The following is a 22,363-nucleotide window of genomic DNA, read 5'->3' as shown; positions in this document are numbered from 1 at the left end:
AGCGGTGAGCCGAGGATACAGATAATAATTGGGCATGCTAAATTTGGGAGAAAAAAACCGGGGTAAAAAGATTGGCGACGACTAAATTTTTTAAAAAAAAAGGCCCAGCATATCGCCTGTTTCAGTTGCACCTTGGGTGATTACCGGTATATTTTGGTCTCACTCAACTAAAATGGGTGTGCAATGAAAACTCTTCTTTTTGGTGTTAGTAGAGATTTGTTTTCAGCAATTGACCATGGAAAGGGGATGTATGAAAGAATTCTGATGACTGGTCAAAGAAACTCTGATCTTAAAATGATTGATCAAACTGGGAATTAATTTAAATATAACCTTAAAACCTTTAAAAGCTATTCACACTACCAATTTCATACAGTACCTTCAGATTAGTTTTCTTTACCTAGTCCTTACCCCAGCACTTTGCCATATTAACCTTAAATGCAGGAATTATTGGCAAATCTATATAATTTATGGTGCTGCAATTCTATAAAGCATAACAGTAAATGGATGAAAGAAAAAATCTTCTTGGACTGTTTAGGTAGTTTCCAAAGGTCACTGGTTGATTGTGCTTCTAATATTTGCATCTGTGTATCATTAGAATACAGTATAATCCAAATGTCAGATCATGGAGACAGAATGATTTTCAACTACAGTGTCTTCATCAAACAAATAAATCAGGAAAGTCAAAGGGATTGGAAAACTTTGCTTGTTGCAGAAGAGCCATACCAAGACCTTTCCCCAGAAGAAGAATAATATAGGAATACAGTACTTATATTCACAGAGAACAACAATAAACACATGTTTTATTTAAAATCAATGATTGACTTAAATCGAGCTTTATAGACCTCACAGGTTTTGTTCTACCTGGGGCAGTTAATTAAAATAGAAGAAAGGAAGGAAGGACTGCTGCCCCTTTACCAGGGTTAGGTAACCTAGGCTCTCACAGAAGAGCTAAGGTTGCATGGCCTGGATCAGCTGCAGCTGCACTTAACACAATATTGGATGTACTGACTGCGGTTCAAACCGTGGTCTCCAGGTTCAGATATCAACTTGCCGTTTTGCAAAATAAAACATTCACTACTTGTGGATAGAAAAGTCTTTATATTACAAAACTCAGTCTGCTAAAGTACTGTGTAATGGTTGAAACCTCGTCAGTACTTTGGAGAGAAATCTTTTAATGTAGTCCACAGAGTCAAATTGTAATCCAAAGGGAAATTGGGTTCTCATTTACTGACATTGTGTCAAAGACTTATACCGGCACATAGAATATATTCTTTAGTCTACCGATGACAGACATAGACCATTTCAATTTTTTGGATAACTTCCTTTGATACATCTAAAAGGTAGCTAATCCTGTAACTGAGCCCTACTATTCCTTGAACTAGCCGCATACATTTGTCATGTACTGTATATAGGTGGAGCTATATCACTATAGTAATTAAAGTAATAGCACACCCCATAACAAGTGGAGAAAGTTCAATACAAAATGATTGTTTCTTTGAAGTGGGATGGTTACCATTAGGAATGTATTTGTTAGTCCTTGTATTAACAGAAGCAAAATGTCAGCAGTACCGGTACTATGTCTCTGATGTCTGTAAATAAAAACGAAATACTCAATGTCTTCCTTAGCCAGACCACACACCTCTACAAGGCAGTTGTGTCAAATAATCCTGGTTTAATTAATTAGGAGAGAGGCAGTACTGTGGCTGTTTCTCTTTATTTTACTATATTTCTTAAAATACACTTTGCACCCTGACCCAATAATAGACCTAAACACCACAGGGCAAAACAGGCCAGCGACCCTTCGGACATGGTAACTGGGAAAGGAATTGCCGCCTGCTGCTCACTGCCACTTCCTTGGGTTACTACCAGCTGTTGCTACTTCACACTGTATCGAATGTGCTCGAGGGCTGGAGTGCTTCTGACACTCACTGTGCCCCCAGCCAATTAATCTCTGGTATTGAAGACCTGCATGGCCCTCACAAACACAAGGGCTACTTTATCTGTGTGTGTAGGATTCTCTCTCCTTAGTCCCTCCACCCTGCTTTCTCCAGAAGCTACCTTTTATTTTATTTACAAACTTTTCGGGGCTCATGTTGAAAATTGTTTGTCAAGTAAGTAAAAATCAGTTAACATTTTTTAAAAAAAAACCCTCAGTGGTCAATAATTAGCAGTACTTTTAAGTGTTACAAAGTACAATTTCAGTTTTGTTCCTTCCCCTTGACCTAGCCCTAACCTAATGAGGACCCTAATTAACAAGTACTTGAAATAATACAAAATGACACATTAATACTAGGGCAATTACTCAGTAATTGATTTATGTTATTGCTTGTTTAAAGCATTAACAAAGGTAGGTTCATATATTTAATTTAAAAAATGCTCTTGGGGCTCCCAAGTGGCGCATCCAGTAAAGGCGCTCTGCGTGGAGTGCAGGATGTCCCCCTATAGCCTGGAGATCGCTGGTTCGTGTCCAGGTTATGCAATCGCCGATCGTGGTCGGGAGTTCCCAGGGGGTGGCGCACAATTGACCGAGCCCCGCCCGGGTGGGGAGGGCTCAGGTCTGCAAGGTAATCCGCGGTTCACCGCGCACCAGTGAGTCCTGTGGCCGACAGGGTGCCTGCGGGTCTGCTGTAGAAGCCACTCAGATCTGTGTTGTCCTCCAGCACTATGCGTCTGGTGGCTTCGCTGTAGACCTGCAGTCAGTGGTGTATCGCGCCGGAACATAGTTCTGCTATTATTTTTCTATAGGCAGAACCATGACTTAAGAATTAACTTAACAATCTTTACCAATTTGTTATAAAAATGCGTATATGGCGCCCGACTCATATAATTTTGGTGCCTGGACACCAATGAAGCGACATATTTTCCGTGTGGAAATCAAATTAGTCTTTCCATTGAATAGGCACTAGGAACAAAAAAATTAACGTCCGGTTCCCTACATACTGGTTTCCATAGTGATAACCGGCGCGTATTTTAAATGTTTGCAGTCAACAATCAACTACACATTTCCTGCACAATCGTCTGATTTCAGTCCGTCATCCTTGTGATGCGATGAAGAGAACATTCGGGACTTCTACAAACTACACTACTTATTTAAGAAGGCTAACCATTTTGTTTTTTTGGTAAAAATGCTGACGACAAAGACAGCAAAAGTGCATTATATGATGACTGTGGCCATAAACACAGGTTTAAAGCTGCTTTATATATCAGTCCGTGCAGAGACCCGGGTTTTGGAATGAACGACGGCCCTTGCTTTTTTAAGATCTAATATATATTACAAATGCATATACAGTGCTATACATTTATTTTAAAATAAATAAACACGGGTAAATAATGTTATAAACTATTTATTTATGTATCTGCTTTGCTTGTTTTTTTCTCACAACTTACAGTATCAGAACCGCTGTTTTTTTTTTTTTTTTTTTTTTTTTTATCTGATGAGATCAAATGCAGTAGGTCCAGGAAAAATAAACAAACAAACAAACAAACAAACAAATAAATAAATAAATAAATAAATAAATAAATAAATACATTCAAAATGTAGTGTAAAATTAAATTGTCCAGAACTGTCATCAGATAGTCTTTTAAGAATAATTTTTTTTAAAAAAATTGTATTGATGCAGTTCTTAAATTGGTGACGAATAAAAAAAATAAAATAAAAACAGCGTTTGTGGGATTCGTAATTGTATTGAATGCAGACCTACAGAAAAAAGACGGGGAGGAGGACGTGGTAATAGTACTCATCGTGGTGATTGAAGTTCTGCGTTGGTGATAACATCATCGAAAGGAATAGAAAACAACATGCAGGATAAAAATAGCCAAAAAATAACAAAACCACCAGGACTGAGAGAGTAGCCTAAAGTCGTACGCATGCATTACCTATGAAATGTTACCTCAAGTGCAATGTACAATTAAAACGTGTGTCTGCCGCCGTTTCCCGAGAAGGCGCGGGAGTTGCATCAGAGAGCCAGGATAAAAATAATAATTGGGCATTCCAAATTGGGGAGAAAACTGGGGTAAAAAATCATTGGCGACGACTAAAAGAAAAAAAAAAAAGCTCTTTATTGATGAACAATGAATAAAACACCAGTAGGCATCTTAAAATCTCTGCAGCAAACATTACGAAATATGTTCTATATTATTCAACCGAAAGAAATGCTGACATGCCATTTTGAAATGCTTCATTTACCTACATATTAAATTTGCAAAGTCAATAACCATTTTAACAGGCAATTTCATTTGTTGGACTGCACATCCTGCCATGATTCAGCCTCAGGTCAGGTACGTCATGTGTGTAATTGTGCTTTGTTTAAAATTGATTACATTTGTCATGTTCAGTGGCGACGCATAGGGGGGGGCACGCCTGGTCACGTGCCCCCCCCCCCAGATTTCTGCGGGCAGTGGCTTAGCCACTGTGTTAGGATCGTTCACACTTAAACATGTGTAAGAAATTGAAATATTGTTATATTTTTCGCTTCCCATTATAGTCTACCTGTGTGTACACACAGGCTGTGTGTACACACAGGACGCGGAGCAGACGCATCACGGGCAGTGCTGATTTTTCTTTTCGTTCACGGAGCGAACTTTTTATTTACCGCGTTGCTATCAACCAATGAGAATACATAAGCAAGCTGTACTTGCTCAACCCCAAACACAGATGCATGAAACATATAGGCTATGATTACTGTATATGCTATGTAGCCTAGCTACTACACACATAGATGTGGTAGAGGACATCTACTATGTAATGAGTAGCCTATGTATTTACATAGAATGCACTCGCCTCATGACATATCTTATTGCCAGCTGATCTCTCCAGCGGCCAGCCTATATCATTTTTCACGGATTGTGCAGCCAGCTTCATCAAGGGACGGTAACCAAGTCCATCCAGGTCTTGGAGATGGAGCGATAAATGTACAACCTATTATTAATTGAATAGCTAAAGAAATAAATTAGAATGAAAACAGTTCTGGACGCTGCTGAGAGAAAACAGGCAAAACTGTTTCAATTCCTGAGTTCGGTTACCTACTTGTTTTCATTCTGATTATTTGTTTAGGCTACAGCGTGTCCGTCAGCTCAACTAGCGAATGTCAGTGCAGTGTGATACCAAAAAAAATGAGTGGTTGGATTTGCTGTCAATCAACCCAAGTTTTTTGTTGGATCAGCTGTTTGTACATTTTTTTTGTTTGTTTTTAAAGGCGCTGTAGTTATACAATGTAGTTAATGCAACTGTGTGCACAAGTCCCTCGAAGATTAGGTACCATCGGCAGTCCTGCGTCAGTCAAAGAGTAATTACATTAGTCAGGATTTGTGAAATTAAATAAAATGGTTTGCTTTGCTTTGAACACCAAATGTGAAATGAACAACCATAAGTACGAATGAAATGATATATCTAGTTATTTTTATTTATTATCTTAATGTGAAATTGAAATCTGATGCGCATGTTAAAAGTTCAAGTCCTTTGCTTCGTATTTCCTTTTTTTGTTTTTAATCGGAAGTGTTCTAAACTGAATCTTTTTTTTTTTTTGCACAACAGTGTATTTGGTTATTGGATCTTCAATTTCACCACTGTGACTATTCACCTTAAAAAAGTTACCATTGTCACCCTCTCCCGAAAAAAAATCCTGGCTACGCCACTGTTGCCAGGGTTTATTATTTAAAAATGCGCAGTTTATTTCAAACTTTCAAAACATAATAACATAACCAAAGAGTGTCTAAGACCCTTCACCGTTATATTTGTTCTCGTGTGAGACTTTCACTTTTTCAGTCAGCGAAAATATGTGCTAAAACGGAGTGAATTTGAGCCCTGTTAAAATGGCAAAAAGACAGCTACGTTTGGAGTTTTTCTACAACAAAAAAGCTAAACCACAACGCCAGAGACATCACAGAAACCGAACCTGACTCTTCTGTAGTTCATAATGTTACGAACAGCACAAGAGTGTGACGATACTTCCATTTCAAACGCTCAGGTTAGTGCAGGTGTAGCTGTCTGTCGATAAGAGACTCTTGCCTGTTAAGTGTTGTTTGCAGCTCTCTTGTGACAATCTGGCGTAGAACTGTTTGTGATGAAATATCTGGTAATGTTAGAAAGCTAGCTTAATGTTTACATAAAAATGGTTAAAATCGGGCATCGGGTTTGAGCACTTTTTTTTTTTGGGGGGGGGGGGGGGCTGTGCCCCACCAGTTTTTCAAGCCATGAGTTGCCAATGGTCGTGTTTAATACAAAGTAAACTCTGCAAAACACAAGATCATCCTCAGAGAAACTATGTCAAGTATGACTGAAATATGTCTGTTTTGGGGGTCTTGTTTGGTCTTGGTCTTCTGTAAACACAATCCAACTAGAGTATAACAGTGGTAGCGTCACGGTGGATAACTTTCATTTCCTTAAAAATACGGCAATTCAAAAGTAAAATACCAAAGAAACGTAATCCCCTTAAACCCTGCCTGGTAATCAATTTAACCAATTAAAAAGTTAAAGTGCTAAACTATGTTTTTTTTTTAATCTGGCTGCGCCAATTTGATCAGATCTGCTAAAGGTATCCAATTCATATACCTCTAGCTAAGGAAATTTAGTTAGGCAGGCTGTGAGAAAAGGACAAAAAGAAACCTGTGGTGCTTGGGTGGCTGATTATTGCTCTGAGGTCACAAAGCTAATTTAGTTCCAGCTGTTGGCTGAGGATTTTTAGACATGATAAATAATACATCTCTCCACAAACCAGACTAAATTACCCAGGTTTAGCTAAATAGGAGATGTTTATGAAGTCATTTTCAAGGGGATGATAACATCAAACCTGATTAGGCTGATAGACTGCAGCTTAATAGGCTCTGAAATTAAACTATAAAGGCTTATGTCCATTAATTAAGGCTTAACCTCTCCATAAGCATGCGGTCCCCCAGTGTCAATTAGATTCACTTTCGGATTTCTGAACGTGAGCCTGTCATAAATGATGGATAGCGCGGATGGAGAGGACTGTCTGAATTTCACTACTTTGTTTTTTCAGACCCCCTGGCTTTGTCTGGGGCTGTAAGGAAATACATTCTTATTTTGTTAGAAATAGGAATGTAAGTTAGCAGCTCTTTGGTGCTGAATGATTGATTGTGTGGCATGATTAAGACATGTTCGTTTTTCAAGTGAGCGTTCTATTGCCCCTTGTCAGCTGTCTTTGTAATTGTCTACTTTTTGTGATTAATTTAGTGCTCTTCTAACTATTGAGACTGAGGCTGTTCATAAAACAACTTTAAGCTATTTTACTGTAGATCAAATTAACCATAAAACGGCGTAAACCATACTTCTTGTCTTCCTAATTTCATGATAGCACCACCTGCTGTAAGATCTTCCAGAGGTGCCAAACCGAGTATAGTAACAGTTGTTATAATGGGTGGATAGGACAACTGGATGTACTGTAGTGCCCTCCTCCAGTATTGCTGATTGGCCCTGACAAGGACAACTGGATTTCTCATTGGCTAAATCACTTGTCTATCTAAAATAGTGTCTCTGTTTTTCGTTTTATATTTGTATCCTGCATTACAACTGTTTAATCAATAAATTAATTACTGAATACAAGCTATACTTCATAGTATATAAAATACAAAAGAACAGGGAAAAGCAATTAACTGTACCACGTGTTTTAAGAGAAACTATGTGAAATTATGTAGTGTACCTGGTAGAAAAAAAAAATATATATATATGTAGCTTTTTTATGCTCTTGCAAATACAACTTGTGACAGCTCTTCAAAGCAGATTGGAACTGTAAAGTACTTTTTATAAAGAGAGCAAACTCAATTAAAAAAGATACTTGTTAATCAATTATAGCACTGCAGGGGCCTGTAACTGAATTCCCACAGTAAAGCAGCTGCTAATTCCAGTAGTTGCTGGTGTTCCTACATTAAGGAACACCAAAAGGTATTCAGCTACCATTGGTGCTTTTGGTGGGAAATTATTATTATTATTATTATTATTATTATTATTACTAATTGACAGCTTCACTTGGCATCTCGTGTGTGATGCACGCTGTTTTAAACTGCATGACGTGTCTGTAAGTGTTTTTTATTGCATTATTTATTTAATAACCTTAAGTTTACTGTAATAAAATCATAGCAAAGTGTAGTAAACCATGGGAAAAGCATGGGACCACTGCAAACATAGAAGGTCAAATAAGAAGCGCTGACTGCACAGTGGCATTAATGTATTTTTGCTGAACTGTTTGCTTTTAAAGACAGTTGGGTCTTTTTCATTGGCTTGTTTGTGTCTCTGAGGTACTTTATGCAGCCTCTTCAGGTGAAATGCAGGAAGTGGAAAAATGTACTATCTTCAAGAAGCGATCAGTAAATTGTGTGAACTGGAACACTTATAACATAACACTTACAAAATGACACTAATTAATATTTAAGATTTACTGGAATTATTCTGTTAGCCCGGTGTACTTTAAGAGATCTTGACGTTTTGTATGTGTTCTAGTTTTTTGAAAACAACCTGTCATACAATTTAACTAAAAATGGGGCCATGCTTTTTTGAACAATAAATAGATTTTCCTCTTATAAAAAAAGACACATTTAATGGTACAGTGCTGAAAAAAGAAAGCTTCGATTGAAGGTTGCCTCCCTCCCACCCACTCACATCCACCCCTTTGTAATAAAGGCTTTTCCTCACCCAGCCAGATGTGTCTTTAAAGTGTTTCCATATAAATGTAGATGGTTTCATATCCACTGAAGAAGACATTACAAGTCATAGTTGCATGCTTTATTTTTTAATTAAATTGTCTACTGTCATCCTTTATAAGTTATACAACTGATATCAAACCAGTACTTAAGCAGCATGGGGGAATTTAGAGGTTTGTAATTTAATTGAGCATGAGCCCTATCTGTTAATGTTTCTGTAATGAGACACCAGTGAAAAAGGACAACAGGTTTCACAAAACAATATTCCTGGTGCAGGAGAGACAGGCACTATGAGATACATAGCATTTCATTAACCAAAACAATTATCAATTATCAAGCAAGTTTCTCAAATGGGATACACACTGGTAATAGTGCACGGACAATCCTGTAATTGGAGAAAAATATAGTTTTATGGGATAGGAACTCTGTGATGGTACTGTTCAAATGAAGCCAATAATACAATGCAAGTTAAAAGCTGTTCTAAACACCCAACTCGCTTCAGTACCGATGTCAATGCATGCTTTATAGTTTAGACATGTTTATTCACTTAAAAAAAATTTTAAAGGGAGAAAATGGTCACACTTTCATCTTGCTCATTAATATTTCAATCTTTTTTTCAAAAGGTTTTCAAAGGATTTTTCTATTATTGAATACTTCTGAAGTCAGAAGGTAGTAACCAAATTTAGAAGAAGTCTGATAATCTAAATCAATATGCTTGAATCTTCCAAATCATATTTTGTCTAAGCTGTAATAGCTGTAATTTGATATACAACTGTTTGTAAGGAAAGGGAGGAGTATTAACCATACAGGCAACTATACTGTGGCTTATTGAAAAACATTAAAGGAGAGTTATACAATTATTTAAAAAAAGTGTATTTACTGTTTTTCTCTGAATATTTTAGTTTTCTTGGGCACTTATGAATGTGTAACACATGCAATAGCGTATAGCCACAAATGCCAAAGTAATAACAGTAAATATAGTAATAATAACAGTAAATATAGTAATAATAACAGTAATAATAAATGACATACCCGTGGACCTTGGTCACCTTGATCCCCCTGTAACAAACCAGAAAATACATTTTAAACAATTTTCACAAAAACAAACATACAAAAAAGGTTCTGTTGTCACACTGTAACTGATATAATTAACAACACATTGTTGAGAAAACTGTCTTAAATGATAGGCAAACCTCAAGTATTCAGTGTGGTTATGAATACAATTACTTATCATAACAGTGACACAAAAACCTAGAAAGTGCACCCTGGAAGAGATACTAGGGATGAAGCAGGATGAGTAGCCGTCGGCAGACCAGAGCCTTAGGCTCACAATCAAATACTGATTTTGCATGGCACTGATTTTACATGATTTTACATGCAGAGCAATATACAGGTTAAATATAGTGTACAATGGAATGGTACAGTTCCAAACAAAAAAGAATATGTTTCAGCTACTGACCTTGTCACCTTTTGGACCGGGAGGGCCCTTTTAAAAAAAGGTGAGAGAAAGAGAGACAGGTTATCATGTGTAAAAAAAATAAGTACATTACATTACTGCATGACAGTTAACAGGTAACATGTCAGAAACACATCCATACAACAGTCTGTAATTAGCAAGCAGCTCTGACATGTCCCAGTCTTCAGAACTGGCAGCTCCAGGTGCTGCCCTCAAGGATGACCGCTTCATCGGTGGCAGGGGGGTTCCTAATTGGGAAGTTATCTGTAACAGTGAGCTGCACTATTAATAAGCTTTGCTGCAATGGAAAGAGCTAGTAATTGTATTAATCTGATATAACCAGAATCCTACTTGCTTCTGTGCACAGTGAGTAGCAAAAACAGAAAACTGAAATAATATTTAAACAGAATGAAAATAACATAGAGTTAAAACATTAACCTTTTTTTACACTTGGTGAACTGTTGTTATGTTATACAAATAAATGAAAATCAAATACCTAATCATAACAGCACAGTGGTAAATTGGGTTCTATGTTCTTTGAGAGTGTATGGTATTTATTTGCAATTAACTTTTAGACCAAACACAGTGGCCAGTAAATAACTTTTAAGTGTGCTTACTTTATGGCTTTATGTAAAAAGGTAAACTACTGATAGCACTGATACTGTAGCTGACTTCAATGCTGACATTCTGTTAGCCAAGCAAGATTCTAGTTCACACATCTGCTGTAACCAATAGTTAATGCCTGGACACTCATGCATGTTTGATAACCTTCACTTATCCTATTTGATTTAATTATGTATAATAATATATGTCCAGGCATTTATTTATAACCCCCCCACACACACACACACAAATAAATAAATAACAATAAAAATAATTGTAAACTCCCAACTCTATTTCTTATGTGTTGCACGTAATATCTTAAAACAAAAATGCATATCTTAATATTTTGGTAATTACTATGAACCAAAACTACTTTTTTTTATCAGAGTGCCATAGAAAAGTTAAGGGAGCAAAACTGCTCTTAAATACAAACACATGTAACATTTGCATTCATTGGTAATTGCTACTCTTTTTAAAGTAAAGCATCATAATGCAGACACACAGGCGAATTTACACATCATTTTAACAGTACAATGACTCCCAGATTCCTTCCAACAGCTCAGTCCTTTGAGGTTTTTTGTTGTTTTTTTTTTTTTTATTTCAGATTTAATGTTGTGGCTTTCAAAAGCAGTAAACATTGCGCTAAGGTCTTTAAAACTGAACTTGCTTAATAAATTATACCCAAATGTCGACCTATAGAAGGCCTAGGCTCGATTTCAGATTAACTCTGCTTGTCACTTGTAATGCAGCAATTTATAATATATACATATTTGTGTTCATTGACTTGTGAGTGTGTGGGTATGTGATTTAAATATGCTCTTATTTGTTGAAACATTAAACAGGACACTTTTTAAAACACCAATAGGGAGTTCTAGTTTTCTAAAAAGCAGTAAACATTGCTATAAGGCCTTTAAAACTGCTCTGGCTTCATAAATTATACCCAAATGTTGACATATCCAAAATTAAATCTTGAAAATGTGATGGGTTTATGAAAGAAACTGCTTTTAAAGTGTATTAATCTGATGTGTCACACATTGTGTTATTATACACCCAGTTTTTTTTTTACTGACATTTTCCTATGGTAGCCATCCATCTCTGTCAATCATGTCAATTACACCGATAAACAGTCTGTGGTTTATGGTCTTGAGGTTTTGTCTTAAACCACTTTACGTCTGCACCAATTTAAATGTTAAAAGGAGTTCATCCTTAGTAGCTACTGTACATGTTGCAGAATTCCATTTTGTTATTATTAATCTATAATGCATGGGGAGGTAAATTTGATCAATCTATATCCCCCTGGGATAAGCCACAGTAAGATTTTGTCGGAGCAGTTCACAGCACTAGGGAACGTTAGGTTATTATCATAACCCTGGTTCCTTGAAATAGAAATGTAACCATTACCGAATGGGTATTTACTTTGTAGAGACCCGAAACATGAATAAGATAAACCAAAGCTGCTTAGCGAGCCTGTGGTGTAGTCATGCCCTGCCCCCGAGTGCTAAGCTGAGACTGCCTTGTGCGTTACCATACAGAACCCCAGTAACAGTAGCTAGGGCGAAACAATGGAGGGAGATCTCACCTCTATGCCTGTGTTGTAAGGGTCGACTGAGAAGCCGCCCTTTAACACTCTAGTTCAAAATCCAGGTTTTTGATGATCCACAACATTTAGTCGTCAAATAGGTCCTGCAAAAATTGCAGTACTACTGCCATGGGACAGGTTGTGGGGTCAAACCCATGAGGCAGACACCATGTCTGGAAAACTCCCCACTTGTACCGGTATTGGGAACGCATGGACGGTGCTCTGGCATTCTGTAGGGTGTCAATAACCCTGTTGGAAAGTCCCATATGGCTCAAATGCAGCTGTTCAGGGTCCAGAGCCACAGGCTCGATGGGTCAGGATGCCATAAGGACACCCGTACCAGACAGGTCACAGCAGCTTTGGACAGTCTCCACAGCTGGCCGCTCAGGAGCTGCCTCAGGGTTGAAAACCAGTCTCCTGGGCCAATAAGGGGCTACTAGGAGCACCTTGGCCCGGTCCTGCCTGATTTTCTTTAGACAGCAGGAGCAGGGTGAGCTGTGAGAAGGCGTATAATAGTACCGAGGCATCTATTGCCTGCAGGTCCCCGTCTTCTATTATGGAGAACCAGAGGGGACAGTGGGTTGATTCCTGGGAGGCAAAGAGATCTATCCCTTCACCTCGGGGTGAACCTCCACTGAAGCACTGGGACCCTGCTTAAGAGCAGGTCCGCTGCCAGTTTGTCACCTCGGGCAGATGTACTGCCCGTAGTGAGAGGAGGTTCTCGTGTGTCCAGAGCAAAAGCTTTCGGGCCACACAATGGAGACTGGGCGACCTAAGGCCGCCCTGGTGGTTGATGTAAGTTGTGTGTACAGACAAGCACATGTCTCCCTTGAACCTCCTGCAAAAAAATTCTACAAAGCCAAGTAAATTGCCTGCAGCTCCAAAACATTGATGTGGAGACCCTGCCAAGGGGGGGTTATACACACCTTGCGCACTCCTGCCATTCCACACAGGGCCCCAGCCCAGGCTGGACGTGTCTGTGGTGACAACCTCCCTTCTGGTGACACTGCCCAGCGCTACGCCTAGGTGTACATGGGCCGGCCGTTTCCACCAAGAGAGTGAATTTAAACAGTGATGGGACACTGTCAATAGGGGGTCGCGATTCAACGCTGGCTGAAAAAACCCTGCTGTTGAACCAGGCCTACAAAGGACGCATGCGCAGGAGACCCAATGGAATGGTCTGGGAAGCTATTGCCATCAAGCCCAAAAGTTTCTTGAACGTCACGACCGTAAGCACTCTGTTGAGCTGAAAAGCTCCTATTAAAGCCTCCGCGGTGAGCAGCAGTGGGCTGGTTCCAAACATCACCAATGGCAGTGCAGCTGGCTGTGTCGGTCTTGGGCTGCTACTGGTTTATGCACTGGCGGTGGTCGCTTGGAAAGCAAGTGCACCAGCTCCTTCATGGATTCCTGCACCTGGCGAGAGCGCTGCAGCACCTCGTCCACCACGGGACCAAACGTATGCCCTGGTGTAATAGGGGCATCCAACAGCGGTGCTTTTTCCCTGTCAGACACGTGTGCCTGAGAAAGCCAGAGCTGTCTACGTGCAGCTATCAGTGCAGCCAGGTGTCTGCTGACAAAAAAATAAATAAATACAGAGTCCAGCAGTTGTTCACATTGACATTTAGCAAGCGAACCAAACTCAGTTTGTTTGCCAAAAGGACCGAGACCACCTCTTTAGGTGGACTCGGTACGGTTCGTTTCCCAGGCGGACTTTGTTGTTCACACTGCACACCAAACGTACCGAACCGTACAGAGTGCGGACCAAACCCTCTAAATGCAACCGGTGTGAACACAGCCTTAGACTTTTTAGTCTTTGGGGTTATCTGTTTCATTCTACAACACTATGGATTCGCTCATTGTGCACGTGGCATTAAAACCCAAAGTGTAATGTTGTGCAGCCCTAAAACTTTATCTGCTACACAGAAAGTTGATTTATATTATGGTTGCAGGATAAATGGACTCTGCCAATGTCTTGAAAAAAAGATGTTATGTTATAAAGGTCTGAAAATGAAGACCCATTAAGAAGCCATGTAAATGTGCGCAGCACAGGAAGAGAGTGCGAGACTCAGTTGGGGCCTTTATACTATAACTGATGCACAGGAAGTCAATGTATATTGTGGTTGCAGGATAAATTGACTCCTTCAGTGTCAAAGTGAAAATAAAGTATTGAAAGAAAGATGTTATGCAATCAAGGTCTGATAATTTTAATACATTGGTTATGACCTTTTTAACTCCCAATGTAAATCATAATATAAAGGTGGCCTTTAAAAAAATCCCTATTTCTTTGTATTTCTATTAGAACTGGTCTGTGTGATTATTGTCTTGAATATTTGCAGATGGAAAAACAGCACGGTTTGATACCTAATGCAGCACAACTCTAAAGGGCACTTCATTTTCGAGTTCAGGGGTCACTATATGCATCATTGCACAATAAAAGTATGGGCAGACTCTAAATACAAACCAATCCAAACCGAGATTGAATGGCAAAGTGAGGGAGCATTAAGAATGTGACAGAATGGCATTATACAGTAGCGCAAAAATGGTAATCTGCAGAAGGCCTAGGCTCCATTTCAGATTCATTCTGCTTGTCATTTATAATGCAGCTATTTATAATATATACATATTGTGTAACTTGTGAGTGTGTGGGTATGTGATTTATACAAATTTTACTGGAAGTACTGAATTATCAGTGTGCAAAGAGACTAAACAGCCCGTAGGTACATCTAGTGACTCTAAAAACATCAATAGGAAGTTCTGTTTTGATATTTAAAAAATTGTGTGGAAGACATTTATATATATATATATATATATATATATATATATTTATTTATTTTTACTTTCAACAAAGCGTGTTATGAATTAATAGGTGATTTGAGAAGGGTGGATGTGGGGGTAGCATAAGTATAGATGGAGTTATTATTCCATGTTTGATGTAATCAGAAAGTGAGGTTTACCCAAATCGGAAGGTAGGCAGGCATGAACAAATGGGCTGTTAAAAAGCTGAAGTGTATTTCATTCTCCCTGTTGGACAAAAATCTTTGTTGTTTTGTACGCATTTTATGATGACATTTTTATGGCCCCTACATTATAATACAAAAAAGTTTAACATTCTTTGTCGGCAAAACAAGCAGGCCGAGCAGGCCAGGTAACCAGTGGTTCGATGCAGGTTGCTGACTTCTCCATATGGACTACATTAGCTAACAGGCCACAGAGGAAACCCCTGGCAAACCTGAGTAAAAACATGAGAAACCATGTTTCAAACTGCTGGCAAAACTACACGCTGTAAAACTACAGGGAGCAGGGAGGTGCTTTTCTGATTTTTATTTTCAGAAGAAAAAAAATTACACAACATGAAATTGCCTCTATTAACAACAAACCATAAAGACTTGCAGTGCACACTTGAATATAAAGTAGGTTTTATAACATTTACAGTACATTGTGTACAGTACTGTTTGTGTATTGAAATAAAAATACTTCTCCTGCTAAAGAATTTGAATTCTTTGTGTAATTGGCCAACATTTATTTATTTATTTTTAATAGTCTGCGTTACATATTGAATGACATATTTGAAATCTTTCAAAGTTGAATAAAAGGGGGGTAATAATGTACAGAAATACCCAGATTTGATCTTAAATACTACTTAGATAGCATAAACAAAAGCAGTGCGGATGCAATAAGGAATAAGTACTGCAATAAGTACTGTCTATGTCTGGTCACTAAAATTAAAACTATGTATTTGTTTACAAGGAAACCATAGGCCATATGTGAAGACAAAGCCACATTTGCAACACAGCTGATTTACCCACTCTAAGGGAAAAACAAAGAGTGTAGAAGAGTGTTCTAACCTAACTTGGCTACCACGTGTATGGAGGTTGTTTCTGTTCTCAAAACCTGTGTCAATCTTCTCAAACTTTTCATACTTGCCTTGTCAAACCTGTGATATCCCACAGCAGTCTTTATTACAAAGCTGTCTAACAGGTAAAAATAATGTGTTTGTTAAAACACTTCAATTTTGTTGGCTTTCCCTCATTAAGAAAGCACATAGCTCTGCACTATAGTTAAAAACCTGTGTTTCCCTGGGCACCTTATAAAAATCCCCATCTGGACCAACAGCTGATAATCTCAAGATGCCACATGGAGCCAATCTCTCTCTCCAGGGATATTAGTTGGGTCTACCATGTTGTATAATGATTACCAGTTTACAGCTTGTTATATGTTGATCCCGTGTCTACTTTTTCCTTAATGATTCTATGGAAAATGTGAGCCAAAACCATTACAAAGTTGTCATATCAGGGGAAATGAAGGAAAGTGAACGCACACTTACCTGAGTCTCCTTTGGCCCAGGGTGACCCATATTAAAGAGCTCAGGATCAACAGAAAAACAGGCATGTGTTCTCTGAGCAATATGCCTGGCACGCTTCAATGAGAAAGGTTACCCGCTTCAAAGAGGGCCTTTGAATTTGCAACACCGGGGGAGTCGATGGCAGGTCATCATTGTTAAATATCTTAGATGTAGGTGGCAAAACATCATTAATAAGCCAGTACTAAACGAGGGCTGGCAATTGTTGTACAACGTGTAAGTAATGTTTCTTTTTTCTTAAACATATATTAGCCTATTTTCTTTACAGGAGTACTAACCAAGTGTTTTCTTATGTGGAAGATCTTTTGGTTCTTTGCTTGTTTTTTTTTAATTCTGAATGAGAAAATTGGTCTCTAAGAGCACGTTATTCTAACGTCGCGATGAATGCTGGTTTTTCATGGTAAATGGCGTTTATGCATTCCCCGATGAAATACTGTCATGTTAAACACTATTACTGGCACGATAAAGGAGATGGTAAGTTTTATGCATATGGGCCAATATCTGCTCTCTTAATATTCCTGTGTATGTGCAACTGTTGTACACTTGGGGGTGGGGTGAAAGCTATCAAGTAATTGAAGACAAAAAAACACTCTGGAACACTTTTACAAGTTCGATATTCCATTTCCCCCCGTTAATGTATTTAGAGGTGCGTTGACTGTACATCACCTGCTGTTTTCACTCAAGAAACAATAAATCAAAGACCTGGCTAGGAAGCACTCTCCTGTGGAAAAGAAAAGTGCACAGCCAGATCTGATAAAGACATCACACAGCAATGCCTTGTAATGATCAACCTTCTTTTGCTATCCATTTTATTTCACCTTATGGTCAAATACCTCATCATATTAAAAGCTTTTTAGATGTGATTGATTACCCCTTTCCTTTTGTAGTTATTTGAATTATTACTTATTTTTATGATGTATTTAAAATAGTTATGTAGACATATTACTAAAGATTACTTTAAGGAATCTATTCAATTTCAAAATTATTCCTTATTTTTTAGCCTTGACCACTGCTGGCAATATGTATGGAGGTGGGTGTTCTTTATGCTTGGACAGAAAATTGGAAACACCCGCAATATTTATCCTATTTTTTTTTTTGTAAATCAGCTGTCCCTCACATGACAGCTTCATTTGTCATACAAATGGTGTCTCTGACATGTATTTTGATTTATATACTGTATATAAAAGCTGTATCTTGGTGTCAGGCTGTTTTGCTGCCAGTCAGTTTCAGTCACAGTGGTTGGCAAGTGCTGATCCAAGACTAACTCATAAGTTATATAGGAGTAGTACATATATTTCAAATAAAATACTTAATCAGTAAGTAAACTGCATCCCACAGAAAGCTTCTACTTGTTGATGTTTCATGAGCAACAGTATGATTCCATGGGGAATTCTGACCATGGAACGGTCACTTCATTTCAAATTATCACATTGCATGTAGCATGCTGGCACATCTGTGTTGCAATTTGTAAAGTACCAATCTCTATTTCCCACAAAGGAATCTATTCAGGGTAATTTCCAAATAGTCTGAAATGAAAACTGGGAAATTTATCAGGACAAATAAATAAGGGATCAATACTAGGGAAATATTAGTGCTGTTTATTACTTACATATATGTTCGGTATTATAGTGTTCGACTGCTTAGATTTTATTTTTGTACCCCTTGATGTATTCTAAGGCTAATCAAAGCAGAAATACATGCAATGCTAGTTTTTCGCACCATTTGGGTAAAGTAAATGAATTATGTGATACAGGAGGGATTTGAGAAAAGCAGCATCCATAAAACTCAGCTCTTAAATAAAAAAACAAAACAACAACTTTCAAAGCCAGTAACTTATCTTGATGGGATTTTAACTCACACAAATGTTTGCTATTCTTTTGTAAATGTACATGTGCATTTTATTTCTTTCTCTTGCCGCAGCCTAGGCAGTGGAGTCCATGTGATGCAGACTCAGTTAATGTGTAACACTATACAAGCATTTGTGCTGCATGTAATCTACCTCTGCAAGCTACTCAGCAGCAGCCATCCTATTAGTGCATGGCCACAGATGCCTTTGCCTGTGTCAACGATAATAGTCTGTCATTATGAATGCAATGGAAAAGAATAGTAATGTCTCTCTCTCTCTCTCTCTCTCTCTCTCTCTCTCTCTCTCTCTCTCCTCTCTCTCTCTCTCTCTCTCTCTCTCTCTCTCTCTCTCTCTCTCTCTCTCTCTCTCTCTCTCTCTCTCTCTCTCTCTCTCTCTCTCTCTCTCTCTCTCTCTCTCTCTCTCTCTCTCTCTCTCTCTCTCTCTCTCTCTCTCTCTCTGCCAGAAATCAATGGAATCATGTAAGACCCAATTCCCTGAAAAGGTATATGAAAATAACTAATTAGTGTAATTTTAAAAAGACTCTCTGAACATCAAACCACACCCTGATTGGTTCCATCCCAAGGACATTTCCCAGCTGCAGTTACCTCTGTACTGCCGCTCTGATTAGCAAATGTAGCATACGTGCTGATCTGTATGGCATCCTGGGCACAGCATTCAGAGCAATTGCTTCATAAAGTTAATAATGCATATTTGATTACAGCCATTTATGACAATGAAGCAGAAATCTCTCTTCATGTGAATCGAAAAGTCATTTTTCCCATAGTGTAAATCATTCATGCACTGTGTTATTTGTTTTAATGAAATGCTTCACTCCTCATCACCAGCTTCTTTAGCTGTCACTTGGTTAATGGCTGCTTTTTATCGCCTATGATTAAAAAACCTGCAATTACAGCCCCACGTAAGATTTTTCTAAAGACTCATTGTTCGCTGACTCATATCAACTGATGTTTGAAAAGGAGTGGGTTTCCAAAATCCTTGAGTTGGTTCCTCCAGTTTTGAGTTGGTTGAGATTTTAATCTGATTCAAGTGCAAAGGTTCTGAAAGGGTTAATCATGTAAATGCTGCACATTTGTTTTCTGACTTGATTACAAAAGGATTGTAAACAAAGTAACTGTTTAGATCACAAAAATAGACCACTGGATTACTACTGTACAATTACATTACTTTTCAAACAATTTTTTTCACTTTATACTTTTCATTGTTGGAAAGCTTGATTTACTTTTATAAGGGTTAGTATGACTAGAGTTGATTACAAATCTCATCGAAAATATCGATTAGGTGTAAAACCATCAAGCATGCCCAGTTTAAAATTGTTAAACATAAAACACAACATATTCTTTTAAGTTACCTTAGTGTAAAGCAATGTCCAATTCCAACGGCATACCGGCATATGCCAGATTTCTAATTAAAAACACACTTGCCTGAGTAACCTGCAAAACAGCATGTTGGCTGACAATCTAAGCCGGTACTCAAAATAACGAAAACCTGTCCCCTGTGTGTTTGGTGTGATTGGTGTGGGTTTTATTTTTCTAGCAGATATTCTTAAGAAGACACCCATCAAGTGGATTCTGACAAAAGCCCTTCATTTTTATATCTATTATCACATTGCAGAAAAATCACCTTTGACAATTGCTTTGCTGCCAAATGGGCAATTTCAGCTTTTGACATTAACAAGGTCCTGGTCTAGTGCTGGAGCAATGACCACCTGTAAACACTTAGATCTGACCCATGGAGCTGGGTGCTGGAAACAAAAGTGGCCGAACAGATTAACTTACTGCTTTTACAGCTTTGGAGGCACATGCCGTAATACCTATTTAATCATACTCTTTTGAAACTATAATAAATTGTTTTAAGTGCACAGAAGGCTTGTTTGACCTTTTACTTCTGCACCCCCAGAGTCTAGTGTTTGATTAATGCATAAAACCTTTTGACAGTGTGAAGGAATCCAGAAATTTTCCATATATTTTTAAAGAATGGTTTCAGAATAAATGATCTTCCAGTTTTAAGGAAGTGAGACATTTATATAGAATAACACATTTGTCTTGGTAATGAAGCCTTGGAAAATCAGATTTCCTTTGATGAAAGTAAATTGCCCTTAAAGATGTCAAGGTTGTTTGAACCATACAATGAGATTAATAACAATGTATTGTCATTTAAGAACAGATATTCCTGAAGTGTGTTTCCAGAGGGGAACTACAATATTCTGCCTTGCCCACATACTATTAAACACTGCATGAGACTGAGAAGACATTGCATTATGTCTATTGGGATTATCACCTAATGTTGCATGCTGCAAGACATGAAATACTTCAATAAGCAAAACATTTTGCTGTATGTTTGTATATGTTCATGAAAGATAAAGTGAGGTGGAAGTCTAGTGCTGTGCAACATGTTTTGTTACAACAGTAAGCATTCACAATCTGGCAATACAACAAAGAATTTGAAAAAACTAGACTGGTAGGGAAGGTTGATGCCTGGGATGACGTAGTTTAACCTTTCACAAATCGTCATTCCCAGTTTGTTTTTTTTAAGTCACTACGTCCTGTTCCTGTCCTGTTTTAAAGCAGAGTGGCTCAGGGTCCAAGATCAGCCACTAGCTGAGATGATGTGTCATGTATTAACGCCAGGACTGACGACCTGTACAGAACTCTAGTCACGTTCCACAAAAGGTGGATTACTGCACTTTCTGTAGCTATGCTGTCAATACCATATTATGCCATTAATAAACATAATGACACAATTTCCCCTTAAATGATGTTTGTGACCTTTTTTTCTACTACCAGCAACATATAATTTTAACACACAAACACTTACTTACCAGAATTGCTAACCAATGCAATGGTGCAGATTTCCACCACTTAGCAATGATCATATTTGTGTCCCTGTTCAGCAGCACAGCATAAACAGAGGTTATACATTACTTATCAGGGATGATTTACTTGAAATGTGTACTTACAGGCGGTCCTGCAAAAAAAAAAGAAAAGAAACAAAAGATAAATATTAATAATTAAAACACCATTAATACAATATATTGCATATGAAAAAAACAATGACAAGCTTGCCGTTGCTTTTCTATGAACAGTGACCACACACACTCCCCATTTTTTCCCATGTAATCCAATGTCTAACCAAAAAATAAACACCATTAATTTTTTTTTAAGTTCCCACAGACACAAACAAATACAGTATCTATAGTGTCCAGAACCTCAGGTTTCAATTGCCAATGTAATTAATTCTTAAATTTAAACTGGACTGCAAAATTACACATTTATTTATGCCCTTGGCATTTAATCTTGGCAAAAGGACAACATGTTTTTATCTGTATCTTGTTACATCTTTTTTTTTTTTCTTTTGACAAAAAGGAAACAGCACAATAGTCACCTGACTATACGGCAACCTCAAGTTTATCACTGCGGTCCAACTCCCCAGTTACACCTCTTGTTAAAAATGTCATACTTTTGTCAGGCGATACTGGCACATTTTTCCAATTACATGGTATCGCTTCAAAACACTACCAAAGAGTTTGCAAATCAAGTCTAATATTTCAGTCGTATTAGCCAGAGCAGCTGCTGCACCTAAAACCATTGGCTCTGGATTAGTTTTTATGGTTGCCCTCGACTTCTGGGTAAGGTGAAGAGCAAATGGGCAAAAAATATTAACAGCTGTACTTTAGAGTTGGGTTTTGAAAATGTCAAGGTTTCCTTTTCACTGCACTGTTTTATGGTTCACCGAATAAGGCGACTGTTTTTATATTGGGACACATTTCTTTCAGGTGGTTGTAAAATCTGGAATACACCTTCTACGCCACCCAATAAATAACTATTAAGAAATAATTCAATAGCA

At 38.0% G+C, this 22,363-nt stretch overlaps 1 protein-coding gene across 1 annotated transcript in view; it reads right to left on the bottom strand.

Moving 5' to 3' along the window:
- LOC117409320 (collagen alpha-1(XXV) chain-like) overlaps positions 1-22,363 on the bottom strand; it is a 190,395-nt gene that overhangs the window by 61,235 nt on the left and 106,797 nt on the right. The window contains exons 4-6 of the mRNA XM_059000518.1: positions 21,477-21,484; positions 10,115-10,141; positions 9,688-9,714 (exon numbers count right to left, since the gene is read on the bottom strand). Coding sequence (XP_058856501.1) covers positions 9,688-9,714; positions 10,115-10,141; positions 21,477-21,484 — 62 coding nt within the window. The remainder of the gene's footprint in view (positions 1-9,687; positions 9,715-10,114; positions 10,142-21,476; positions 21,485-22,363) is intronic.

Source organism: Acipenser ruthenus, chromosome 2 (genome assembly GCF_902713425.1).
Source record: "Acipenser ruthenus chromosome 2, fAciRut3.2 maternal haplotype, whole genome shotgun sequence".
NCBI lineage: Eukaryota > Metazoa > Chordata > Actinopteri > Acipenseriformes > Acipenseridae > Acipenser > Acipenser ruthenus.
The sequence above is the reverse complement of the archived record's forward strand: the minus strand, read 5'-3'. Positions and strand labels throughout refer to the sequence as shown.